This window comes from Syngnathus leptorhynchus, chromosome 2 (assembly GCF_054491065.1).
Source record: "Syngnathus leptorhynchus isolate UIUO chromosome 2, UIUO_Slep, whole genome shotgun sequence".
In the NCBI taxonomy this organism is placed as follows: domain Eukaryota; kingdom Metazoa; phylum Chordata; class Actinopteri; order Syngnathiformes; family Syngnathidae; genus Syngnathus; species Syngnathus leptorhynchus.
Genome location: NC_141196.1, coordinates 15,523,777 through 15,537,170, shown reverse-complemented (window position 1 = coordinate 15,537,170; position 13,394 = coordinate 15,523,777). Strand labels below are relative to the sequence as shown.

The 13,394-nt window shown below is 38.2% G+C and overlaps 1 protein-coding gene across 5 annotated transcripts in view; it reads left to right on the top strand.

Moving 5' to 3' along the window:
- The window catches only part of dock2 (dedicator of cytokinesis 2), a 116,342-nt gene that overhangs the window by 62,023 nt on the left and 40,925 nt on the right, over positions 1-13,394 (top strand). For all 5 annotated transcript variants that reach the window (XR_015063315.1, XM_085903732.1, XM_085903722.1 and 2 more), the window contains 2 exons: positions 8,052-8,194; positions 11,376-11,471. Coding sequence is in view for 4 of the 5 variants with exons in the window: in XM_085903732.1 (XP_085759858.1) it covers positions 8,052-8,194; positions 11,376-11,471 (239 nt within the window). In the remaining variant the exon portion in view is untranslated. The remainder of the gene's footprint in view (positions 1-8,051; positions 8,195-11,375; positions 11,472-13,394) is intronic.

Below are 13,394 nucleotides of genomic sequence, written 5' to 3'. Positions count from 1 at the left end.
TAGTGTGCCATTTTGATGTTAGTCCTCTGAACATAACGGTTTAATTAAAAGCAGAGTTTTGATTCCCTCTTGTTTTAGATATTATTAACTTGTGCAGTGCACCTCATGTTGCTGGTGAGATGTGTACTGTGTACACAGTCAAATGAGGATGTTAATGGCTGAGAGGATTAGAAGGTGACATGGTTGACAGACACATTGCAGCCTCCTCAGCTAAAATAAATGCAAGTGTAAATGCTGCTCCTTCTGCCAGACAGAATACTGCTGGCAAATGATGTGAAATTAATGCCAGCTTTCTGTATGCAATCCTTGTTGTGGTGCACTGCTGCAGTAAGTGCATCAAACCGCCATCTCTCCCTCAGCTCCACTCGGGGCAAATACAAACTAATGTCTTCGCTTATACACAACTTACTTTCAGACACACTCTGATGGCTTCGATTTATGTAATTCCCCAAACACTTCTGTGATTAAGAGCCCCTTTGTGCCTCAACTTCTGCCCACACAGTTTGACTAGCAAAAGCAGATTCAAATACACTAGAGCCGTATGTCCGTGACGACAATAAATTATACAAACCGGGTTTAGGTCTGTGAAGTGGAAAGTATTTCATCTTCTTCCGGTAATAGTAAAAGTAATTGTCTTTTGGGCATTTGCTGTCTCTAAAACTATGTATATGTATGTGTGTGTGTGTGTGTGTGTGTGTGTGTGCGTGTATGTGTGCGTGCATGGATAGATAGATAGATAGATAGATAGATAGATAGATAGATAGATAGATAGATAGATAGATAGATAGATAGATAGATAGATAGATAGATAGATAGATAGATAGATAGATAGATAGATAGATAGATAGATAGATAGATAGATAGATAGATAGATAGATAGATAGATGATACCTACCTACCAACCTACCTACATACCCAAAAAAAAAAAGCTAAATCAACTGTGCGCCAATTGTTGTGTTTGTGGGCTTGCTCAAAAATCTTTTCACGTGTGGTTTTCTCCAACTGATCGATGACTGTAAAGCTCTACTACTCTATCCTGTTGCGTATTTCCCCCACTTCTAAACTGTGAGTGCCTTAATCTGTCATCTGCAGCAGTACAAGATTTATTGATGTATTGGTGCACCAAAGACATCTACGTAGATGGCAGATCCTTCCGTCAGCCTTAGAGTGTGTCATAATGTCGGTTAATTCATACAACTCCCGAAACAATAATATGATATAAGAATATTAGTGCATACATTATCCAAAGATGTAGGCATTCAACAGGGTGGTTGTCGGCTCTAGATTTTGTCCTTTGAGTCTGCTAGCCTGTTAGTAGAAGCTATATTTTTAGTCCTGTTGTGTGACTTGCCTGTAGCAACTGCCAGTTGGAAGACCTGTAAAAAGTGTGTTTTGTGGTGTGGTGTGTTCTGATAATGCTCTGTGACCTCTTTGTGGCACAGCTGTCATAAATGTGATGTAGTAGTGTGAGTGCTACTCCATGGATGTGCTTTGCACTTTTAATGACACGCTTGGAGAGTCTTCCTGTCCTGAATGTTTATAAACTGTTTCTCTGTGGAAATTGCTGAAAGGTTTGGGTGTATGCCGAGTTATCTCACTGTGCTAACAAAGTTGATCCTCCCTGATGTGGGTCTATGTAAGGTTATCACTAATTGGGAAGTACCGAGCAGTTTGAAGTCACTATCGCCTGACTCCTGTTGGTGGCAAGGGCTGCAATCTGTTTTTCCTCTGCCTTGGGTCGATAATGATTTCTTTGGTCTAATCTGCATTTAGAGACTATTTTCATGGCAAGAGGACACCAGCCGAGTCATGGGTGTTCAAGCACATAGCTCAAGGGGGTTCCCGTGCTCACTGTCCTTTTGCCTGAGCTGAGATTCTAGTGCCAACTCTGACTTTTGGAAGTCTCTGTGGGAAAATCCAGCACTCATTTGCAGTGGAGTGATGTCAGTCAGAGGGTGAGCAGCTTCACAGCCGGTCTGCTTGAGATGACCGTGTTGAATGCCGAGTTGTAGTCAATAAACAGCATTCCAACATACTGTATTGTGCTTTATGGATGAGGGCTGCATGGAGAATGATTGTCAAAAGGTTCAAGGACTGTTTTCTGTATACAATACATGTTGTGACTAATTTCCCAAAGAACTTAGTCACAACTGTTCTGAGTGGAATGGCGAGAGGGGGGTATTCGGACAATTAATTTTTTTCCTCTCTTGGGAGTGGCACTTTGGTGAGTATTTGAAAGAGGTGGGCACAGACAAATGAACAAATGTTATCCAAGAGGGACACGTTAAAGATGTCTGTGTGTAAAGGATCTGATCATGTAGTGTGAAATCAGGAATCTGCTTTGGCTGGCAAAGATCACAAACAACATAATACTCATCAAGTGCAATGGATTTTGCAAATTGGACACATCCCTCACTTAACATTATATTTCGTCCAGTATGTCTTTTTCCTTTGTTGGAATTAAGATGAGATGATGGTTCATTGGGAGAATATTTTTAAATGTGCATCACTGTCCACACACCACCATCTGTTGTTAATGTAATAGCACATGCACCGCCTTTGTTACCTGAGGCAGGCTGTGCACGCTCAGCAGTAGACTGAGTGGGTCGCTGACTCTGATGCACTGTTAGTGATCAGATTTTGAATACAAATCCAAGCACAGCATCCCTGATTTCATATTGAGGTGTTTCCTTGGCTCTCAGCTCATCCATCTTATTGTTGAGTGACCACACATTGGCTAGCAGCAAACTAGGTAGTGTGGTCAGGTAACTTAGGATATGTCTGCTGACAGCTGCTTTGTAATCTTTTGCTTGGTTCTTTAGCAGGATACTAGTTTTGGTTGCTGGAGTTCCGAGCACAGCAGAAAGCTAAAGTCCAGGAAGTCCAAAGAAAGCTTATGGTGTGCTTTTCTAATATCCAGAAGCACTTCTCTATCATAAGTTATCTTGACGTATTAGCACCAAAATATAGATGGACATAACAGATGAAAAACAAGAACAAAGGTTCATGAAAATATGTTCCTCCTACATCATAACTTTATGTTAACATGTTTAGAGATTTATACACTAGGATACCCTGTTCAACTGCTTGGGAAGCAATGCAACTCAGTAAGCATTTGTGCAGTACATTATGCTGTGGTTGGTCAATGGAACGAGCAGTGCAAATATTCACAAGACAGCTGAAAGACTAATAAAAAGGCAAAGATAAGGTATAAGTATTGCAAAGCCAGTTGATAGTCATTTGGAGTGGATTGAACCAAGAATACGTTTTTATTTAGTGACATGTTTTCAGGATTGCGAGTGTACATTACATGGTCAGCTGCAGTGGCACTCTACTTGAAAGCGCAATCACTTCAAAACGATCGCTTTAACTATGTGACCTTGAAGGAGCACACCAGTGTAGGTGGTGTTCCTACCTGAGTAAAAGCCCCTTGGGCCACGGTGTAGCTCAAGCAAGCCAACGTGACAGAAGTTTTTTGTGTGAAGCAGCACAAACTCTTTGTGTAAGGCTGAAATATGCCTTAAAATCAAGATGTTGAACTCCATTAATTGATTGTTACAAATTCAAGAGTAACTGTTAAAATTAAATGATTGATTTATAATGTATGAATGATGACATCACGGTCGAAAACCGGTCAGCACTTCCGCCTCGAGGTCCTGAGATGCAGGGTGGAATTTTGGCTCCAGCCTTCCAAAACGGTGAACTGGAATTAAAATTTTGAATAATTTTAGGAGAACTTTCAGAACATTCAGAGATATTCTCCTCTTTTATATACATTTTATGTTTGTTTGGCTCATGCATAAATTTGCCCCAATCCCAGCTGACTTTGGTCACACTTGCTTTCAATTTCGTGTTTAAGAAGCATGTTTCTGGGGTGTATGGGGGTTATTTAAGTTGCTCAGTAAATGTAAGCAGAATGTTCTAAACTATGCAAGGCTTTACAGTAGATAGAGAGACAGTCAAACAAGAGAAGCGATTGGCCCTGAATCAGAATTAGGTGCTTCGACCTGCAGTGAAAAGTAAAAATAGCCCATGACAGGCTGCTTTTGTTGTATTGTGAAAGGAACTTTTAGAAACTCCATCCATTATCTTTCCATATTTATTTTGCTTTTTAGCCTTGCATCAGATTGTATCGAGCATATTTTGCAGGAATTTATGTCATGCCTGCATTAGGCAAGCTGCCTCTTTGAACCACTACTTTATCAATCCTTCAAAAGACTATACAGAAAACATTGAAGGAGATTTCTGTCAAAGATGGACTTGGTCATCTACAGTTGGACTTGAAACTATGAGATGTCCTTTGATGGGAACATCCTCAATGGAATAGGAAGAACCATTCTCTGTCAACTTGTGATTGGACGGACTACTACACCCCGACTCAAATGTGCTCTTTCACTTTTGCTTGTCCTCCTTTTGCACATTGGAAGCTCTTTTATGTATGCTGACTGACAGAGTCATTAGTTTGAGTCAGATCACACAAAAAGAAACCCAAGTAATACTTGAAATGTACTGCAGCTACAAAACCAGAAGTGTCAAGACCTTTCAGAAACACTTTGTTCCTCACACCATTCTGATTAATATTTCTAAAGTGTAACTTTTGCAAATGCACTCGTCAATCCTCCAGCACTTTAACACTTCAGTCTAGATTTTATTTATGTTTTCAGTGTGGCTCCTAAACCAATAAAAAACAAAAAGCTTTTGTGGCATCAAATTGCGAGCAAATCCTCTCAGCTAAATCCAGACCTAAACTGGTTCTGTCATTTAGGAAATATCACCTGAGTTTACTTTGTTGAATTATGAACATGTTGCAAGGGTGGCTCTAGATTTAACCAGGGAAAGAAATTCTCAAGTGAGTTGATTAATGAAGAATCTAGCTCGTCCCCAGAAGGCAGATGGATTAATTGTTATGCTTGCACAAAACATTCCGCTGTGCCACACAAGTCTTTGTTATCTCCATCACAAGTGCAAGAAAGATGATTTGTTCCTTTTTTTTTTTGGACAGATTAATCAAGTCTGTCCCTAATAAAAAAAAAGGCTGCCCTCTACCCTTATTGATCAGAAAGAATGGAGTGGGCATGCTCCTTTTGAGCATCACTATATTTATTTTCATCTCATCAAACTATGATTTGTGCCCTTTTTATCTTTCTGCTCTGGAGGCTATCGATCAGATAATGTTCCCCATCTTTAAATTTGGTTCCTATTATAGTTCTGTTCATGGATTGCACCCTTTTAATCAGTGTTGCCTCAGGTCAGATCAATTAACATGTAATTGTTTTTTTTATAAGATAAATTGAAATTATTACCGTTGGCTAGCGACCAGTCCAGGGTTAGGGTTAGATTATGAAATAGCTTTAACAACATGATAAAAAAGAATACAAAAATTAATAATTTTTATTTCCAGGTTGGAATCATGCCTTTGACCTGTCTGAGTGCAGTTTGCATGGCTTTTCTGCGGGTGCTCTAGTTTCCTTCCAACATTCCACAAACATGCATGGTAGTTCAAATAAAGAGCGGCTGTTTGTCTCCACTAGTCTATAAATGATGTGCCTTTGACTTGGGACCCTTCCAGGATGTAGTTCTACTCTTGCCTAAAGCCAGCAGGACTTGGCTTCTGCTCTTCCACAGCCTGAATGAGGACAAACACTATATATAGAAAGTGGACGAATGAAGCAACAATTTATAAAGCAGAAATTTGATGTATTTAAGTTTTTGTGTATATTTATATCAATGTAATTGTTATGCAATTCAGCAGAAGTTACTATAGGCCAGTATTTATTTATTTAAAATATTTCACTCCTATCGATTTTAGTAAACTTAAACTGTTCCCAAGAAGGATTTTCAAGTAGTCACACCCTATAGTATTTAATTTTCACTCTCTCGGTCCTTTTTCTTGATTTTAATGTTAGATTTGATTGTCGCTGCAAGGCATAGAGGGCCTCTTGTGACGCACACTCTCTGCTCCCAAGGGGTGGGAAGCAAGCGGTCTCAGCTCGGTTAAAAATGGATCTAACAAGCATTAGCCTAAATGGGCTTTTAATGGGTATATATGTATCTAGATTCTATACCTGCGTCTACAAGGAGAAGATGAAAGGGTTTGTGTGGGTGGTTCCATTGTGTAGAGAGCAGCGACTTGGATGAGAGAGATCATTTTGCAGTTAGATATGTTGAATGCGACTCAGGATTTTTGTCCAATTTCATCATTTTTATTTGGGAATTTCATTCTAATTAATATTAGTAGTTGGAATATTAGTGGTGTTTTGAGACGATATCTGAAGATTGTGTTGTCATTGTTGTGAATGACTTTCATGTTCTCAAAATATTGCATTTTCAAATCAACTTCATAGTTACTGATTTTGTGGGATCATGTATGAAACACAATTAACTCAAATGACCATAAAGCTCAAAATATATTTGAATTTGCTCGAAGAGAAGTTTTTGATTTTCACTTTTCTATAGTAAATGTTGTTTCATACACAAATGTTTTATGTTGTAAATTGTATTTGCATGTTTTGCATTTTATACAGTTAAGTTCATAAAATGCAACACAATTTTTGTTGAGTCAGGTCTGGCAGTTGTTTTTAACTATATTTTAGGTGTGGAGTCCAAAATTATTCTCACATCAAGTTTTTGAGATAGTTATACAGTCCCAGTTTAAAAATATTATAAAGTATATGTGTCTGTATCTAAAGAAAACACTGAGATGGAATACTCATAAGCTTTGAAGAGTAAAGAAAAACATGAAGTCCTTCTGTGCTAGCTTTTTGTTTGCAGATATTGATAGTACTAACATAGTGGGAGTTGTACACACCTCTCACCACATTCTCAGTTGGGATTCTATCCACATTTTATTGTAACATAAAACATACTTATAATTGACCATTAAGCTTGATTGCTGCAATAATGGAGAACCTACTGAAGGAGTCGGGCTTTTTTGCCTTCTTAAGAACTACAGTATTGTTCCATAATAATTGTGTGGAAACATGATTCGATTGCAGTATAAATGTTTTATGTTCATGTCATCAAACTGAGACAGGAAGCTTTTGCTTTGCTTTTTTCCAGTGGGGTAGCCCTCATGCTAACACCAACCCTGGCGGAGCTGGATCATGAGATATTTGTATCAAATTAAATATGAATGATTTATGACCCCTTCCAAAATGGATTAAAATGACAATGGTGTTCAATGGTTAATCCTTTAATTGGCTTCATCTGCTTCCAGCTCATTTCTGACTTAACTACCATAAAGCTTCAAATGCTGTTTATTAGTGATTTGGCAGCATTTCTTTGGAACATCTCCAAACCAGACACCGTGTTCATTTACATAAACACTGTAGAGTGGCTCAGCAGCTGGTGTAAATTGTAAGAAGAAAAATGAGCTCAAGTCCTTTTAAAGTAAGTAGAGTAAATGTCCTGTCAATTCAAAAACAATGCTTTCATCTCATAAACTTGAAAAATCGTGCTTTTATGTGAGGACAGTGAATAATTTTAAATCAATTCATGGCAATCTGTCTTTGCTGGCTCACATATTTGCTACAAATATCAGAAAAACAATATCAATGCATCTTTTAAGCGTCAATGAGGTCTATAAAAGGTCTCTAATTAGATGCTTCCTCACTTTTTAATGGACTTAATTGTGATGATGAAGTATGTTGGAGGCCAAGGTAACAAATGAACAAACGGAATATTTGGATTAATCAGTGCAAAGGAGAAGGCAGCGACATTATTGTGATTGATGTGATGGCTGTGTGTCTGACAGCAGCAGACATGCATGAAACCGCAATAGACATTTGATTAATATCATACATTCTCAGGCGAGGGTTAAATAAGAAATTTAAGATGCTTGCATCATTTCTCATTGGTCTCCCTTCTATCTATGCCCTCAGGTTGAGCACAGGTGTCAGTTGAAGCATTATTTAACCTAAAAAGAACATTTGGACAAGTCTTGAGGATCTTGGCTAAAAGACCTTTTGTATTCTATGTTTGCCCAAAGTTAGTCAATTAACTTTTTGAGTAATTTGCATTTAAACCTTCCGTTTGGATGTGTTTTTTCTCAGAATGTCGAGACATCTTGTTGCCAATGATGCTGCATGAGCTGAGCAGAGCTTTGGTCACCATGGCGGACGGCCCTCATGATGAGAGGAGAAAAAGTCTAGAGTTGCTCAACAACATTCTGGAGGTCCTGAGCAAAGACAATGTGGTGAGCCACCTACACAAACACTGCAAACATATAATTTGATGAGATCCAGCACCCGGGCGACAAAGTTGTCAAAGTCATTATGTTGTATTGTCCTGTAACACGATTTTTAACACCTTCACAATGTTAGGGATCCCGCAAGTGACTTAATAGAAAAATGTGCTCAAACAAAATTGTGTGATCATCAGAGTGTTTGTGCATAAAAGGATCTAGGTTTATGTTCATAGTTGGAGAGGTGGTCGTTTAGTCGGTTCTCAGGTTCTCACCAAAATGACAACTGATTAACCCTATAGTTTTTTGTAGAGGGTTTATGTGTCCACCAAGGAAGACACCATTAACTAACACACAAATCTGAAGAGGATTTTATTTTCAAATTTGGATGTAACATTTGCTTGATATAGACGTCACTGCATCAGCACCCGGAACTAGCAAAACACTACTTGTCCTTGGTTCGTCAGCATCATTAGCACAGTTTAACCTCACTGCTCAGCAACACACCCGAGGACTTTCTGTCCTTAATCATCAAGTCACTCAGTGCAGCAGGGCCCATTAGAATTATATGTTTTGCGGCAACCTCACACACATTGCATCGTTTATTTTTAATTGCTCTGGTGATTTTTTGACTACCTGTCGAGTCTTTCAAGAAGGAAAGGTTTTGCTTCTCCAGTTCTGTTCATGTGCATTGCACTAATGAAGCAAACGTACACTGAAGGGGAAGAAAAGACATGTAATTAATGCCGATGAGGATTTTTATGGGCTTGAGGGTAAAGTGAAAGTGGAGGGTGGCACAGTGTGAAAATGTACAAATATACTCATATTTTTCTACTATAAAAGCTACAACTCATGGTTTTCATGAATTTTGGGGAAGGTCAAAATGAAAAACAGTGCTGTTAAGCAGCAATCCTTTATTGGCCACTTGATTAGAACACCCATTCTATATTATACAATAAAAGATGTATAAAAATATTGTTTTGAAACACAAACTCCAATTCCTTTGAAATTGGGCCGTGTATAAAACAGATTGCAGTTGTTCTTTGAAAAATGATCTCAACCTGCTAAAATATTTTCAGGTCTATTTGTTCATGAAAGGGTGGACATCATTCTGAACATCTAAGGCCTTTGGGGATGCCCCTTTTAGTACACCCAGTTATGAAACTCACATGTTGAATATTCCAAATTGGTGTTTTTCCATTCCTCAAATTTACCAGTTTTTCAAATTTGCTAATTGTTGAAAATGATTTGCAAATCCTTGCAATCTGTTTGCATTTACATTTTCTACAATGTCCAACTTCATTGGCATTGAGGTTTGTTCATGCTAATGTGTTTATCATAGAGTGTGCATCTTGCTGCATTTTGGCCTCTTTTGTCTCACTAACCAAAGAGGTAGAAGCAGGACTCCAGTTCTACAAAAAAATTGTTGAATAAATACATTTCTGTAGTTTTTGACCAACTGTGAGCATTATCTTTGTTAAGGCGGTATGATCTCACGCGTGTGTTGGTATTATGAATCTGTACTACAAAGTGTGCCGGAAAAAAAAAGATTTAATCTAATCAGCCAAGCAAATAATTGTTTGTTGTTCTTGAATGTTTACTTTGGTGCTCCTTGTTGGAATTAATAAATCCTTGGTCTCCAGCTGTATATTAGTTCTGGACTGTTAAACAAGGACGAGATGACACGATAAACAATAATTCTTGCTCTTGTTTGAAGCAATTACTCATGACAGACAATTGGTTGGCTTAACTTAATCTTTAGATGTAATGAACACACAGTAGAGTGCAATCAAATCAAAGGCACATCCATGTTCGGATTGATGTTTTGGTTTTTCCTTGAATACTTGTGTTTTTAAAAGCATCAAGTTGCTGTTTGTTTCCATCCATCCATTTTCTGGGCCCCATCCCTTTTCTTACCCTGTTTTTAGTTTATTAGCATAATAACCATGACAACCAGGAGAAAAAGGCAAAGAGGAGATGGGAGTGATGTTGCTTCCGAACCCCTTATGTTGCACCCCTGCGTTGTTGTTTTTTTCCCCTCTCCTCTCCACCTCTCTGGGTGGTGCGTTTTTAAGATGCTTTGCCAACCCACAGAGAGAGCAAGAGGGAGTGAGATGTATTGATAGAAGGAATGAAATTCACAGCCTGATGTGTGTGTGTGTGTGTGTGTGTGTGTGTGTGTGTGTGTGTGTGTGTGTGTGTGTGTGTGTGTGTGTGTGTGTGTGTGTGTGTGTGTGTGTGTGTGTGTGTGTGTGTGTGTGTGTGTGTGTGTGTGTGGTGGTGGGGTTATGAGCAACCTTTTAAGAAAAAGGACAATTTCCATATTTTTTTGTTGTGTCTTGCTTTAAACTGCAAGATAACATCTGTTATTTTGGGACCTTGGCACTTGTTTTTTATTTGGTCCTCCCTCTCAGTTTTTCAGCATGGCTGATCAGCAAAGGCACAGATTATGACAACATGGTTTTATAAAAACATATATGCTTAAAAATTATGAATTTTCCACTTGTGAAATGACAAATGCATTATTTGATTACATATTTGCACTTTTTGAATTAAGAGTTGTCTTATTTCCTGCAAATGTAAAATTACCTCATAGCTGATGAACGATTCTTTGAAATTTCCTTGAGTTTGTTTTTAAAAGATGAATCATTTCTATCATCGTATCACTCGTTTTTTTTCCCCTCGATGCAATGATGTTGCCTTTTAAGCAATGCCTCGGGCAGTACCAGGAGGAGAATGCTAACTTTGCCCCAGTTCTCCCAACTTCATACTTCAGTGTTTAAATAACATTTCAGTTCCAGGTTTGGGAATGACACTTCACGAATGTAGAATGTGAATTTGAGAGGCTTGAATAGGCCTCAACCTCTTTCAAATGAGAAAAATATTCTCAAAGGGATCAAAAACGAAGAAATTTGTTTTTCACCCACACGCATGCATCCAATGACACACACACACAAACACGCACACACTCACCCACTCACATATTCTGGAGAAAAGTCCACTTGAAAAATGACAGTTAAACTTCAATCATTTTCTGTATGGTGAAGACTATCATGTGTTTTAATTGACCTTTGGAAAACATTTTGTGGCTGCATTTTCATTATTTAGCAAAGTTTTTATGTGCACCTGAGCTCCTTATTTCTTGTTTATCCTCATCTGTTTTTGTCTTTCTTTTGCCCGGCTCTTTTCTCAGGGGGAAACATTTCAGCACATCCAAAACATTGTGGTTTCTTTGCTGGGAATCATCAACCAGACAGTCATCACAATGGGCAGAGAACATGCGCTAATTGTAAGTACCGTATATGCTACAATGTACAAAAAAAGTGTAACAATACTCATTGATTAGGTACCCTTGAGTAATCTAATGATATTCAGTACAAGAGCTCTATAAAAATATACATTTTACAAAGATAATAATGCGCAATTTTGATCTACGACTGGACAAGGTGGCTTAGACAGTGGACTTGTCAAAATTCATTTTCCAGAATTTTATTAGTGAGTGTGTATAAGGACTAAATGTGCACTCATCAGTGGCATCTGATTTTCTGGATTTTTTTTTTTTTATACCATTAAGCATCAAAGCAATGACAAACCCTGTTTGGAGCCATGTTGGACATTTAGGGCCGCTTCATGCAATCCCTGTTATGTTACACACTGTTCATTCCAGACTGGTTTACCGATCTGTTGTGCTATAATCATCCCGGAGGGCATAGTCAAGTCTTCCCATAGTTTAGAGATCACAACTACTGTCAGGTTTCATGTTCTTCCTTGAACAAAGGAGGAGAGGGAATAGGCATTACCAGTTCAATGACAATGCAGCCTGCCCGTGAGCCTCCTATGTGACTTCTATGACAACTCTACTTATGTAAAACATAATCCATTATCACCCAATACGTATATGTGCTCAAATATAGGCATGTGATAATCCTTTAAAAATCTTAGAATGAGACTCGTTATATTTTGGATGATAGTCACGTCGGAAGGGTTGCCTCATCAATATACATATGCATATTAACGCTTCCTCAATAGATCACGGTCTTGTGAACTCACTTAATACAGTCTTCCTTAGAAAGTACACCGGAATGTAAGCGTAAATGGCACATAATACAGTAATATCTTGATCACAACACAATAACAATATTACTCTACGTTCAGTGGAAAGTGCTTGTGAATATAGTTATATTGCTTGTCTACATGGGTTGTTGCACAATCTGTCTTCAAATATCCTTTTCTAAAAGTATTATAATGTAATTTTCCTTATTTTATGTTAGTTTGACAGTAAACCTTATCTGAAAGTGGCATCAAACAGCTTGAAGCCCATTTTCTTAAAAGAATATTGTGCTAAACTTGTTTTTGTTGTCACGTGAGCTAAGTTGAGTTCACTGCCCAAGTCAGGGTCACTTGTCTCTCAAAGCACCACTTCATTTTATTCTGTTTGTAGTTTAGAGTGGTGCACAACAGTTTGGTGCCACCGCAAACTACAAACACAATAAAAATGGTGCCCTTCTAAAAGTTTCAATCAAAACTTAGACTTATCTTTGGAAAAATCCTTGTATAGGATTTCATTAGATGAAGCAAGCATAACTACTTTGTGGCCAGTGAGTGAGTTTAGCTGTTGCTAAGTGTTATATCTGTGCAAACAGTATGGCAGTATATCAGATAAATTTATTGACTCTTTGGGTGTTGTTTTGGAACAGCAGCATGCTCACAATTTACACAGTTGACTTCATGTTGAGTCAGCAATAGACGCGCCTTGTGGAAAATAAACTAGTTTATTGTACACATGGGAGAAATATGAGGAGATGCATGGACACCATTATAGGACAACTTTGGGCCAAATACCCAAAACATTGGTAATAGACTGCTGCATTTTTAAGAACATCCAGGGTTGTATTTGTTAGCTACTTATCAGCAATTAGTTCAATGAGGCTTACAAGGTTCGAGTTTGTATTGCTTAGAAGTGGAAGTGAATTGTCTTTGTTTGTAGGTGACTGTTACTGTTTGTTGATGACAGTCGTGTTCGTGTGTGTTCGTGTGTGTGTAGGCGGGGTATTTGTTTTATTGCATAAGCAGTTCACTTCTAAGAAAATACCTGCATCTATATACCGTAAATCGTTTACCTGTCAACTTACTTGAATTGAATCCACTGTGCCAACCTGAAAAACAGACTTGTTTAACATTTTGATGAGTTTGGGGGTTTATTTTGTCTGTT